The sequence below is a fragment of the Sinocyclocheilus anshuiensis genome, unplaced genomic scaffold (genome assembly GCF_001515605.1).
Source record: "Sinocyclocheilus anshuiensis isolate Anshui unplaced genomic scaffold, SAMN03320099.WGS_v1.1 scaffold828, whole genome shotgun sequence".
NCBI lineage: Eukaryota > Metazoa > Chordata > Actinopteri > Cypriniformes > Cyprinidae > Sinocyclocheilus > Sinocyclocheilus anshuiensis.
This window is the reverse complement of record NW_015549604.1, coordinates 11255-25968: the sequence shown is the minus strand read 5'-3', so window position 1 is coordinate 25968 and position 14714 is coordinate 11255. Positions and strand designations below refer to the sequence as shown.

Genomic DNA, 14714 nt, shown 5'->3' with positions numbered 1-14714 from the left:
AGAGTGAAGGAGCGTCGTGCTCGGTTCGTTAGTGGTTGCTGCACAGACGCAAACTCTCCTAGTTTTTTGTCTCATGTCTATTCCGAGTGCCTGACTCAAAGTGCATCAAAGAGGCCGCAGCACGTCTGCTTTTCCCGCCTTTCATGACACGCACACACAAACATGCTAGTGTTGCCCCGTTTCAGCAAAATCACAGGGCATTGTGATAACAGATGAAATAAAAACCTCAAGACTCAAGAATGTGAAGTCCAGATACATGAGGGGGAAAGGCCACCTCTGGATGTAAATCTGAGGGGGGAAAAACAGACATATTAATAAAATAATGCATTTTTTAAGAAATAAACACATTTTTAAAATCAAGTAAATAAATAAATATAACCATTTTTAGAGACAACATGAAATAGGATTAAAGTCAATAAGAAATTGTTTTCACAACCCATTCATAGTCTGTTCAAAACAGTAATATGCTGTTTCACTTTGTAATTTTAGAGACAAACAGAATAATTAAAAAAAATAAAAAAGGAAAAATGTAGGACGGGACTTGGTTTAATTAATCTGTTGTTGATTGGAGCGAGGCAGATCTGAATGTGAGTTTGCAGACGACTGTAGGAAAGGAACAGAAGTTGTGAAAATAAATTGTAAATCTTTCACAATAAGATCATGAATTTTCATTTCATTCCGACTTCAAGAAGTCATTCTTTTTAGCTGGGTTAAAGCTTTCTTTCATAAATAAGGAACAGTATTGATGAAATTTCCCAGGGAATTATTTCCTCCCCCATAGACAAATTGCAGCGATTTCTGTTTTCTATTTTTCCCTCACTCCCAGTCTTCTGCTTAATGCATGCTTTCAAAAGGACCACAGTGAAAATCAGAGGTCTGGCCCTTAGGCCCAACACACTGCCTTTCATTTGAGATTTCAAATGAAGGACGTAATTTTCTCTCTTTCTGCCTCCCTCTCATCATTTTTCTGTCTTCCATTTATTGGGTGATGAGAAACTTGGGGTTGGGGCTCTTATATGATTAGTTCACACAAAAATGAAAACCCAGTCATTATTTACTCACCCTCATGTCGTTCCAAACTCTGCATGCTGTCATTTCTTTCTGTGGAACACAAAGAGAAATGGTTGAAGAGTATGTAAGCAGCTATTTTGCATTCTGTGAAACTCACAAAAACCATTTTTAGGTGAACTGTTCCTTTAAATGAGACTAAAACTGGATTCAAACCTAACTGTAGCGTTTCTCCCTGCCTTGACACCAGATGATCGCTGTTTTACAGTCCTCTTCAGCCCAAGGTCTCGCGTGTGCATGTTTTGCATTTAAAATAACACAACTTGATAGTACTTCTGAACACAAGTTCTAAAGTATCTAATAGCTAGAGCATCAAAGAAAATGTGCTCCGCAGGCTTTATGTTTCTTGTCACTTCAAACCGCCTTTTTGTTTTTTAGCTTTTGTCCTTTTGGTAAGTGTTGTAGAACTAACATTAGCCTCTTGATCAAACATGTCTATCAGAAAACAAAGACAGCCCTGAATGATGTAATTGCTCCATTAGCATTTCAGTCTCTTTAGTTGTCAGACTGACATTGCATGATGGTATCCTGACTCTTCCATTACGCAAGTGTGCGGTCAGGCTAGGATTAAGGCCTTGATCCGCTGTATTGGACAGGAGCAATCCTGGTCAGATCTGCATTGTATTAATTCATCCTTGAAGCAGTATCCAGATCTCTCGCTGTGTCTGGTAATGGGAGGAACAGTATGCTTGCTTTGGCTTGACCCTGAGCCGCGATCAGACCGCAGAGCGGTGTCCATTACAAAGAGCAGCGATCTCTCTATGGTATGTTCAAACACATCCCGCAGGCCTGCACTTCAAACGTAGGCCGTACCCGCTCACCAGCAGCAGCATGTCAGTTAGTGAGGCCCGCACAATTAATCAATTAAAGGCCTGCGTGGAGCACAGCAAGGCCCCCGTCCCACTGTGATTTGAGGGAAGGATCATTAGTACTCACACTTGAGTCACTTTAAGATCACTCAAGGCTGCATTCAGATGAGGTATGTGCGGTAAAGCACTGATTTCCACGGCATTAGGAGCCGTTAGCGGTTCTTGATGATCTGCATTAAGACTGAACAGCTCATTCTAACAGTGCTTCTGAATGAAGTCACACTCATTTGTTCACATTTTTTAATGAATCATACAGAAAAGCTCAAAAGTCTTGATCCAAGTTACTGAATCAGTCTAATGCGTCAGTTACTGACTAAATCATTTGGATGACTCATTCAGTCACTTAAGTGATTCAGTAAATTGGCAAAATGTATCCCTTGAATACCTTGTACATCGCTTTGAAGAAAAGTTGCATAAATGTTGTTCATATAAACTTGTAGTTAAAAGGAAATAATCAGAATAATTAAACAAACAAATAAACAGAAACATTAAAATATTCTACCAAAACTATTATTGTTCTTGTTCCATATATCTGATAAGTATAGTCATGTTTTTTTTAAGAAATTAATACTTTTAATTAGCAAGACATTGATAACATTACAAAAGAGATGTCAAATACATTCTTTTGAACTTTGTATTCATCAAAGAACCCTGAAAAAAATGAATCAGTTTCCACTAAAATATTAAGCAGCACAACTGTTTCACCATTAATAACAATAGGACCAACAATAAACAATAATATGTTTCTTAAGCAGCAAATCAGCATATTTGAATCATTACTGAAGGATCATGTGACACTGACGACTGGAGAAATGATGCTGAAAATTTCAGCTTTGCATCACTGGAATAAATTACATTTAAATATATTCTAATACAAAACAGTTATTTTAAATTGCAATAATATTTCACAATATTATTGTTTTACTGCATTTTTTAATCAAATGAATGCAGCATGGTAAGCATGAGACTTTAAAAAATCATATTTATCCCAGACATTTGAATGGTAGTATCTGCAATATTCTGCAATAATATGAAAATATCTACATATGATTGTATCAGCACAGCTCTTATAGACAGATTGATTTTCTTTCTGATTATTGTAGTACTTGTATAGTGGAAACAAAAACATTTCAAAAAGACTTCAAATTAGAGTCCAGCTGAATGTAGACACTGCAAAGAAAACCTTTAAAAGTAAAGTGCTTTTGAGAACACATACCTCATAGCTAGCTTCAGTTCACAAATGTAATAAATAAACACCACCATTTTATGCACCGAAACGTTGCCAGTGCCTCATAACCATTAACAGTTTGATTGTGTGCATATAAAAAAATAAGCCCTCGACATGTTATTATGAAAGCAAACTTTTGTTGGTCCATTTTTATTTTGTAATTTGGCCGCAGGGCTATTATCAATGCTTTATAGGTTGCCTGAAAGCCACACACACGGTTACACACTCATTCTAAACAATCACAACCACACACACACGCTACACGGAGGAACATGAAAATAGCACTAATAGGAAAAAGATGAAGGAACTCCATTCGGGTGGAGCGCTCCCTCTCTCCAGGGCTGGGCGCTGGACATCATGTGTTTCAGAAGATTCACGCTGTTTACAGTCAATCAGCAGTCGTGTGCTGTGGCTTATAGCAGCGTGTAGGTCATCTCCAGCATCTCTTTGATTTACAGTAAGTTACATGGATCATGCTTTTAGAGCTTTAAGGCTGATTTTTTTAATATATTTTTTTATATATGAAGTCTTTTAACAATTTTGATACAATTTTCCAATTTAAAACCTGTTTTTCTACTGGGTGTAACAGATCACAAATTGTAATCCTTTACACATGCTAGCTTCACCATACCCTGGTATTGGCCTACTAGCCTATTAATTCTATAGTTTTTAAATCTCTAACTAATCTCAAACTAATTTTTATTTTTTAGACTTTTTTACATCACGGCTAATCTATTAAAAGAACAAGATTCAATTAATTTTATTAGTATTGTATGGACAGCGTTTTTAAACACAGTTTTTCAAAGATATTAAGAATTTTATAAACTGTGACAAGTCTATGTCTCTTCTTCAAATATGAACAGAATACAGGTTGTAGCCTACATTTTATAATAACACCCACTAGCATCATTATAAAAGCTTTATGTTACTTTAATTCAATTTATTCGATTTTTGCTTTACATACTTGTTTTCAATGTATTAGATTAATTCGATTTTTTGTAACTATCATTGTTACTTCTATGTTAAGATCATATACTGTATGTTCCCAGATAGCACACGCAAGTCTGCAAGATGTCTGTTATAGATCTCTTGATCTGAAAAGCATCTGCTGTGTACATACATCTGACAGACGTCTGATGTCAGTTTTACATACATTCTAAATCATAAAAATCTTAAAGACGTCTAATAGGAAATGTCCCTTGGACGTATTGCAGATGAGGAAACACTCTAAAAAATACGTCTTCCAGATGTAAACGCGGACGTCAAATAGACATCTCCGTGATGTAGGCTATGTGTGCTATCAGGGTTAAGATGTATTTTCATGGTAATACAGTAAATAAAGTTGCATATTACTGTTTTACTTTGACAAAAGAGCATTTTATTTCAAAATATATAATTTTGGATGGCACATGATGGCATCTTAACAAGCATCTATGTGATTCATATGGCGCTAATTGACCCTTCACAAAGACCCGCCCCCTTTAGTTACTGTTGCTACGTCCGACACTAAGCTCTCACGCCACATATCATGTTCTCACGCAGTGAAAAATTCATCACGAAGCAAAGAGGGCACTGACAACCCGCCGTTAATACCGTTTGTGGCTCGTTAATGTGTCATGACTCAGTTCAAGCAGCACGTGAACCGATCATATCTTCCTCTATACTAATTATAGCACGAAATGAACATGAATGAACATCAGAAGGTATCTCAACCGCAAAAAGACATCACCTACCATTTTTCAAGTTAAGTCCACCGACATTAATCTGCTCTCCTGTCTAGTTTGTCAGAAAAAATGGCAGATTCGGTATTACACTCTAAAAAATGCTGGGTTGTTTTAACCCAACTTTGGGTCAAATATGGACTAACCCAACTTTTGGGTTAAATATGTAATTGAAAAATTTAACCCAACAGTTGGGTTAGTCCATATTTGACCCAAAGTTGGGTTAAAACAACCCAGCATTTTTTAGAGTGTATGATTGGTCAGATCGCCTGTCAATCAAACTCCGGGCAAATTGTGTGAGACTTGAAAAAACATTTGTAAATTATGTCAATTTAGGCATTTTGTCAACAAAAACCGATATACACCACAAATATTCAGTTATTTCCATTAAAAAAAAAAAGCAATTTCAATTACAAATTTCAACCAATGGAAAACGCTACTTTATATATAGTTTTTTTTATATATACTTTCGTCGTCGGGACCATATTGTGACAAACGGCTTAGTTTTAAAGTGGCAAAATTGTATTTTCTGGGTAAACATTTTATCTTATTATATTACTTTAATCATTTTTAAAAAGTAAGAAAACCTACATTTGTAATCTATCCCGCAGCCCTTTGCATGTTAGCGAAGAGTTCGCGGCTTTTTGATTTTGGAAAACGCATGCGCGAGCTAACGGCTAAAAGATGCAGTGCGCGCTGCGGGAAAAGTGTGTGTCACTGGGTTTTTTCGCTTGGGCTTTGCTCTTTCTCAGGCCACAGGCTGCGATCATAAGAGAGCAATGTCGAGGCATCTGCAGTTTGCTTCTGCTCCTCACCGAGTGTACCACAAGGCCCTTACAACAACATCTCCGCTGAGGGCCGCGGTGGCATAACTCATCCTTACCGTATTAAAGATGGGCCACTTGTGACTCCGCCAGACTTTGGCCCATGTTACGCATACCGGCACAAATCATTACGGTGTCGGTTCTCAAGGGCATCGGGTCCTTTGAGAGCCAACTATATCGCCATGAAAAGAATGTTCAGTGTTTTTTTTTTTATGTGAGGGAACAAACTCGGTTGTTTATATTATTTTCCCTCCATATTTTTAGTGTTTTTTTTTCTCATATTAATCCACAGTCCCCTCCTTTTCATTCTTTCCATTGCTTTCTTTTACACATTTCTCCCTCATTTTCTCATCCCTCCCTCTCGCTGTCCTCTTCCAGACACATGTCCAATAGGACAGAATAATATTTGGACAGGTGTTCCTTTTTAAACACGTTATCCACAAGTCCAAGTACGCAGGGGACCGCACTACATCATTCCTGCGTCGTTTCTCTATAAGATGGATCTGAGGTTAAAATATACAGTACTGGCTGAGTCATACACAGCCTGCTATACTGTAATCTATAGAGCACTACATCCGTAATCCCTGACAATAAAAATCTGTTTAGCACCAATTTTCCTTTATTTTTTAAACATTCCTTTTTCCTGTTTCAAACAACTGCAGAAAGCCACATCTGGAAGACAGATGTACGTCCCACAGCAAGCTCTTTCTCTGTACTTCTCTCTCTCTTTCTCTCTGTGCTTAGAAACATGAGATCAGGCTTGTGTCTCTCGCTCTCTCTCTCTCTCTCTCTCTCTCTCTCTCCCTGGGCGGACCACCCACATAAGAAAACGCCTTGCTGTACTGAAGGCAGAAATACAAGGATGGGTTTTTTTGATGGATGGGTTTAGCAGACTATCACTTATGTCAATGTCAAAACCATAAACCTGCTCTCGCAAAAGAGGGTGAGAGAGAGACATCTTTGCATCTGTCTGTCTGATGTCTTTCTGCAGTGGCATAAAAGCATTTTCACAATATTCTTGTCTGCTCGTGGCTCCTGAAGCTGTTAAAAGACTAAGCCGATGGGCTGATTTTTTCAGACACATCCTTTCTGTTTAAACTGATAAATCCCATACAGAAATGCGATATGTGGCAGGCAATACATGTACAGTAAATACTTGGATATATGATATGGTGGCCCCAAACAGTTTTGGGACACTTAAGCAGCACTTGTGTGTATGAAAATCTTTGTATTATATAACAAAAAAAAAAACATTTTTTAAGAAAGATATCACAAGCACACTTTTCAAGCAAAACATTCCATATAACACACTTTGTGAGGTTATAAATGCTAAAATAATATATATAATGTACACAATATACATGATTTGGACACTTTCTGGTTATTAAAGTCTAATGGATCATAGTCATAACTAATGCGATGAACTACACATCTGCGAACTTGAGGAGATCTTACTTCAACCCACTAAAAATCGCCACAACACCAGTTGATTAAGTCACTGAGCAATAATTGTGAAGAAAAATGTGACTTTAAATTGTGCAAAAGTGTCTAAATACTTTGTGTCACTGTATATTATATATGATTTGATGTCAAAAGTGATATTTTATATGTGCATATATGTAACTTGAATTTACTTAATATTTTTTAATATAATACATTTAATACGTACATATATTACAATATAGGTAAAATATATTTTAAAAACGTTTTTTTTTAATATTATGAAAATTCAAATGTAATTAATTACAAATAAATACTGGTATTTAATATATTTACATATGCCTATAGGATGTATACATATATGGCCATATGTGCATGGGATTTCATATTTGCTTGCTTTTTTCTATTAAATTATTTCTTAACTCCAAACCAATGGCTGAAACCAGTGATTGCAAATGCGTGTATAAATAAAACACGGAAATTAGTCACACCATCACTGATTGTTTTCATTATGCCGCTTTATTTTCATACCCCAGAACAGCTGCAGAAAAATTTGAACTGCTAACCAATTAAGTGGCAAAATTGCACATGAGAATCGCGTTATTAAATTTATGCTCATGCGATCAGTCTGAAAATGTGTAGCATGTGTTTGTTCCATAGCAGCTGTTTACTGCAGCGCAGTGATGTAATAAAAACACTGTTATGCACCTAGATCCGGAGATGTTTATGGCCTGTAAACAAATCCTGAGTTTATAGTGCGCTCAGAGTCCAATGCTCACTTCAAATAAAGCGCTTCAGGTTTACTGTGATTTTTACTTGTGCATGTGTGAAATAAAGCTATTTGGTGACAGTGTTAAGACAGTGATCTTCACTCCATTGCTCCATATACGCTGCTTATGAATAGTTGCTCTTTAAACTCAAAACACATAACAGCTAGTGTTTAAGGCAAAAAAAAAAGCTTTAGTGCAAAACTAAAGGTGCACACAAAAAGTCTGAGAAATGGATCTCAAAGACACATCTTAACCCTTATCTTCTGCTCACCATTAGAAATTGAATTTGTAATACTTGCTTTTGGTGTTAAGCTATGAAGATTCTTTGAGCACTTGAATGCTTGGTAACACTTTAGAATGTTTTTCATGAATAACATTAACAAACATTAATGTATATATTATGCTTAACAGACCATTAGTTAATGAGCATTCAAATAGTATATACAGTATATGTGTGTATATATATATATATATATATAGAGAGAGAGAGAGACTTAAAATCTAAATTCTAAATCTAATTTAAACAGATATAAATGGAATGTTTTAATTTAAAATAAAAAGTCATAAGGTAAAATTTATAAGAAATACTTTAGTATTCTGAATTATTTTTGGATCAGAAATTAAACAAGCAAGCATGAACATGATCAGTTTTACACAAACTTGTGTAAAGTGCTTCTGTCATTAAAGCAAAAGGGGAACAAACCAAAATCCACAACTCTGAAATTGATATTAATTGTTAAATTCAACTCAAATTATTAAGTTAATAATTAGTGCTGTCAAACGATTAATCACGTTTAATTGCATCCAAAATAAAAGTTTTTGTTTACATAATATATGTGTGTGCTGTGTATATTTATTATGTATATATATACACACACACACACACACGCATGTATATACTTCAGAAAATATGCTATGTTTATATATTAAATATATTTATTTATAATGTAAATTATATGTAAATATTTTCAAAAATATATACTATATGTGTGTGTATTTATATATACATAATAAATATAAACAGAAAACACACATATATTATGCAATCAAAAAATTTTATTTTGTATACAATTAATCACGATTAATCGTTTGACAGCACTATTAATAATACAATTTGTAATGGGAAAAAAAGCATGTATTAAATAGAAGAACATTTCATTAGCATTTGTAATGACTTCTTTAGCTGACTATATATTCATATTTGAATGTTCAAGAACAACTGATCTGTTGTTTGATGTTCTTAGTGACATAATGAAAATTACAATAAACTCTTACCAAATTTCCAAGTGCTCACTTGGTTTTTTGTTTCCGTCTACCCACCTCCGTCGCCACAGAGCCCACCGTTGCTCCCATGGCCCCTCCTACGGGCCCCCCGACGAACAACCCCACGATCGACCCCAGTAAAGCACTGCCCCTCACCATATTAGGGAGCCACAGGAGCCACCCGACCACACTGTCCCACAACCAGCGTAAGAACGAGGTGTCAGGTGTGGAGACGCAGAGCTCTGCAATTCCCACAACCACCAAATCGTCCACACTTTTCTCTGCTTCAGCCCTTATTCCCTCCCAATCATCCTCTCCTTTTTCTCTTCTGCTTCTCAAGATCTCCTCCTTCTTCTCTTTCACTCTGCTCTCTGCCTCCTGCAACAGAGGGCAGGTGTAGAAGTGTGTCCCGCTTTCTTCCACCAGCTTCTCCACCTTTATGAACAGCTCCTCCACGCTGGATCCCGGCCGCAGCGGGTGATGTCGGTCGCTGCACTTTTGCACGAGCTCTAGCAAGTCGGGCCGCTCTGTATTGAGATAGTCGTCCAGAGAAACATCCTCAGGCAGTCGGTCCATGCGAGTGAAGAGCACCATTGTGTGTTTACTGACCGCCTCAGGGCCAAACACCTTCTCGATGGTCTCCAAAATCTGGAGCTCCAGGTTGCTGGGCCGGTGGACAGGGACACAGAGCAGGAAAGCGTGGGGCCCCGGGGCCGATAAAGCCGCGCAGAGCGAAAACTGGCGGCAGACGTCCTCAGCGGGACGCTCGATGCACAGGCAGTCAGGTGTGTCCACAACAGCCAACTGTGCAGAGAAGAAGATGAAGTTTAGAAAAAGGCCCCTTCTGTACACTGTGAAATAATACAGCACTAATGGATCTATTTGAATAGTCAAAATAAAAAAGTGATTTTACCATGGTAAAGAGGTGTTTAAGTACAAGGTGTAATGTAGTTATTACTTTAACTGTAGGCAACACTAAGCCACTTTCAATTGCACAAACATATTTTATAATCATTTTTATTGAATATATAATATTATTTTTAAAATATTGAATATTTTATTCATAATATATTTGGTAAGACTTTGCAAAAAGGCGCTATTAGTTAACGTTAATTCATTAACTGACATTAAAAAGCATTAGGCCATACATGTTACATTATTTATTCATCATTTGTTAATGTTAGTTAATAAAAATAAATGTTGTATTGTTAATTAATGTCAGGTAAAGTATATAAAATAGTATTAACAGAACTTTTGTTTTTAATAATGTACATGTTGAAATTACCATTAACTGCTTTAGAAGTGCTTTAAAAGTAATTTTCTTTGTTAGTTGATGTTAACTAATCTAGTTTATAACTATAATAATAATTAACAACTATAATTTAAAAGTATATTTAAACTAGTGCTGTCAAACGATTAATCGCGATTAATCGCATCCAAAATAAACGTTTTTGTTTACATGACATATGTTAATATTTATTATGTATATATAGAAACACACACATACAGTATATATTTTTAAAATATTTACATGTATTTACATGTATATAATTATATTTATATTATTTATATTACAGATAAATATATTTAATATATAAACATAACATATTTTTCTTAAATATATACATGTATGTGTGTGTATTTATATATACATAATAAATATACACAGTACACATATATATTATATAAACAAAATCTTTTAAATCTTTGGATGCGATTAATCACGATTAATCGTTTGACAGCACTAAACTATATATACTTATAACGTAATAATTAACAATTATTACATTTTTATCAAATGTTACCAAATGTAACTGTATTGTAAATATTATGCTCAAGTGTACGCTCATTTTTGTATTTAATTTTTTTATTATGTTTGTCTTTTTGAATCAAAGGTTTTGTAGACAAATATTTTTGTAGACAAATATAAATTGAGCTAACATGTTAATTTCTTCAAAAAAACTACAATTTTAATTCATTTTTATTTAAATCTTCCAGGTGGCATCTCAGTTTTATGAATTACTGGTTTTATAAGAACAAAAGGCAGTTAAAGTTTGCTTAAAGTCAGCTAAATTTGCACAATTACTGTTAAGGTTTATGACATGTATACAAAATGTGAAAATAATGAGAACATAACTGTGACTCGTTTTATGAAATGCTTTTGATATGCCTAGTCACATACTAGGAAATCATTTGAATGCACTGACGCAGCTTTATTTTAAATTTTTTAAAAATCTGTGCAGACTGAGTGTGGCCTTTCACAGAGTTTTAAGTGAGACCTGAACGCACCTTTCGTCCTGCCAGCGTCACACGTCTCTTCTGACAGTCGGTGGCTGGTGTCTCAGGGCCTGTACAGTCGGACTCAGATGTCGGGCCGCCCAGGATGGCATTGACCGCACTGCTTTTCCCAGCACCCGCTGAGCCAAGCAGCACCAGTCTCAACTCTACAACCACAGACAGAAACAGTGTGATTAAAGACAGACATGAGTTACAAAGAAACCACTTTTATTTGCCTTTTTTCCACTAATAATATTAGAAAATGTGATTTATTTACATTTTAGATTTAGTTTTGAATAAATAATTAACTTGTGTTATTGGTTTTATGAGGGTTGATTAATAATTTCAGAAAATGTCATTACAATACTGGCATAATAAAACATGAAATTTATACTGCATTGCAAATTAATTTGACACTTTTTTTTAATTCACATTTGATTTGCATTTAAAACACTTTGAGCTTTATTTTAAAATCTTAGTATTTCATGTTTGAGTGGTTATGTATAGTATATTTACTATTATTTAGTAATAACAGCTGATTTGTTGTAACATATGAAACATGCAAAAAAGTAGGAAACAATAATTGTATCTTTATTCAGAGTTCGAAATATAATGTTTTATTGAATGCCTTTTAATGTTTAAAGGAGAAATAGTTTTTGATCAACGTCAGTTAATGGTGTGACAAACCGATACAAATCTGGGTTTACCAAAGCAAGTTTCATATTTTGAATATTTAAGTGGAAAATCATGTTTCATTAGCACAACAGCTATAGATATCTCAATGAAAATAATCTTTTTCTTTCCACACAAATATTGGAGCTTGTAATTCCATGGGTTGGACTTCCTAAAAACCAGGATAAATAAACTGGTCCCATAGCACCAGACCTGACTGAACAAAATGAAACAAGCAATGAAAAGAATAAAATATGCATAGTGCCGCAAAAATGTGTTTTTTTTATATATTTTTAGATCAAACATTAATGGGCTACTGCATAATCCATGGGCAGGCAACAGGTTAAAACGAATGCTGAATATAAATAAGAAATGTCTGAAGTAATCATTTTATTAAGATAAAAACAGATCAAAAGTGAACTGTGCGTGTACTTACTACATAAAATTTCAATTGAACTTACTACTTAAAACAGCAGGTCTTTATGATGCATTATACAAACCGATTACCAGGATACAATAATGTGAAAGCCAATTTTGCTACTTCTGCATCACATAATTTTGATGCAATAGCGCCACCTAAAGACTGAACTGACACATAACACCTTTCATGATATGAAACATCAGAAATGCAACTTAAACTGCGACATTTAAGCTTAGATTTGTGTTGCAATCAGCAGGCTGTGTGCTATGCTTACACCCGTTTCAACACACAAATAAAGCTAAATTACTACACTATATGTGGGTCAACAGCATAAAAGTGTGCTTTTTATATTTGGTAAGGCTGTTTTCTGAAATGAAAATGATCTTCCACCTTCTAGTGGGTGGGCCGACAGTTTAATGAGGATACTTATAAAATTATTTCCTTTTTATTTTGAGTGGTTGAAGAGGAACATACTGTAAGATGCTATTAGCAAGAGAAAACACCCAAAAATAAAAACATATTTGTCTCAGTTTCAAGCATCTCAGTAAGGGATTCTGTAGTTTATTAGGAAAAATGCCAAGCCATACAAAGAGAAAGAAACATAAGGACAAAATTATGACATGTGTTTTTATGTCTTATAAGTCTTTCATAAAAGGAAAAAAAGGTACAAAAGCTGTCACTGGGGCAGTAACTTTCCATATTAGTATCTTTAAGGTACATATTACAGTACCACAGATTTTGTACCTTTTTATGAGAGGGGTTACTCAAAGACTTAATGTATCCCACTATGTCAATTATGTTACATGCACAGCAAAAATGTTTAGCAACCTAAACCACATGCTTTATGTGGTAATTAATCTGAATTAAAAATATGATTTAACCTGCCTGGTAATCACTTTTCACTTTTCAGAGTGGTACTCCAAAGTACTTTAAAAAAACGCCATGGTACTATACTAGACATGAAGATTCGAGATACATTACAATGGTACATTTCTAGAAACAAGGTATTACCATGGTAAATTTCCCCCCAAAAAACAAAACAAGGTATTACCATGGTACATGTCCAAAAACAAGGTATTACCATGGTAAATTTGCAAAAACAAGGTATTACCATGGTAAATTTCCCCCCTAAAAAACTAAACAAGGTATTACCATGGTACATGTCCAAAAACAAGGTATTACCATGGTAAATTTGCAAAAACAAGGTATTACCATGGTACATGTCCAAAAACAAGGTAATACCATTTCCACCAAACCTTGCTGGTGTGTTTTGGCTAGTGTAAATCAGACATTATTTCTGAAACTTAAGTAAACTTCCTCTAGTACCTCTCTCCTTCAGATCTGCCGGGCCTCCTTCACTGCTTCCAGATCTGTCTTTCTCTTCCTGGTGAATTTCATCTTGTGTCGTACTTCCCTCCATAGTCTGCAGCTTGAAAGGGAACAGAACATAATGTATTGTGCAATATGCACACGAAAGAGCATCCAATGGGAAAATAAGAGTGGAAATGGAGGACATCATTCCGTTCAGATGACTCAGCTCAGAGGAAGGGCCACACAAACACACATTTCACATTCCTCAGTTGCAGTGAAGCACTTTCACTGCCACATTTCAACTGACAGCTTAAAAGCAATACTGTAAGTGCTTAGCTTCCTCTAGCAGCGTGGCATACCAAACAACTGATGTCTGCTTTTGATTATGTGAAAGCTGATAAAGAACACAGGCTCGAGAGGCTTACCTTCAAGTGAGAATCTGATCTTTTGTGTACCGCTTATGAGCAGGCCTGGTCTGTGTTCCTCTGTACTTCCTGTTTCTCCTCCTGCTGTTCAGTCAAAACACTGCCGGCAGTGTGGCTCTGCCTGAACATGTGATGCTGGTGGGACACCCTCCTCCTCCTCCTCCTCCTCTCTGTCTCTGAATCACACCCCTATTTACAGATACTTCTTAAAGGTGTGTCTGATTTAATGAACTGGGTGGATAAAGGGCTAGTATTTTTATCAGCTGTAACCACAAACAGGAAGTTGAGCACTCTTCCTTGGTTCAGTTACTAATACTTAATATATTTGCATGCTAATGCAGTAGTTATGTTATCTTTGCAGTTTTTAGCCTCTGTTGTGACATTCTAGTGAGTAATTTAGTCTTGTGGTGACACAGCATGTTCTT

General features: G+C 35.5%; 1 protein-coding gene across 1 annotated transcript; it reads right to left on the bottom strand.

The window, feature by feature from the left end:
- Positions 1–9021: 9021 nt before the first annotated feature.
- LOC107658694 (GTPase IMAP family member 4-like) lies at positions 9022–14447 on the bottom strand. Its single transcript, XM_016447348.1, has 4 exons — positions 14290–14447; positions 13880–13982; positions 11473–11627; positions 9022–9987 (listed from the first exon to the last, which is right to left on the bottom strand). The coding sequence occupies exons 2-4, from the start codon at positions 13971–13973 to the stop codon at positions 9211–9213; spliced, it is 1026 nt and encodes a 341-aa protein (XP_016302834.1). The 5' UTR covers positions 13974–13982; positions 14290–14447; the 3' UTR covers positions 9022–9210.
- Positions 14448–14714: the final 267 nt, after the last annotated feature.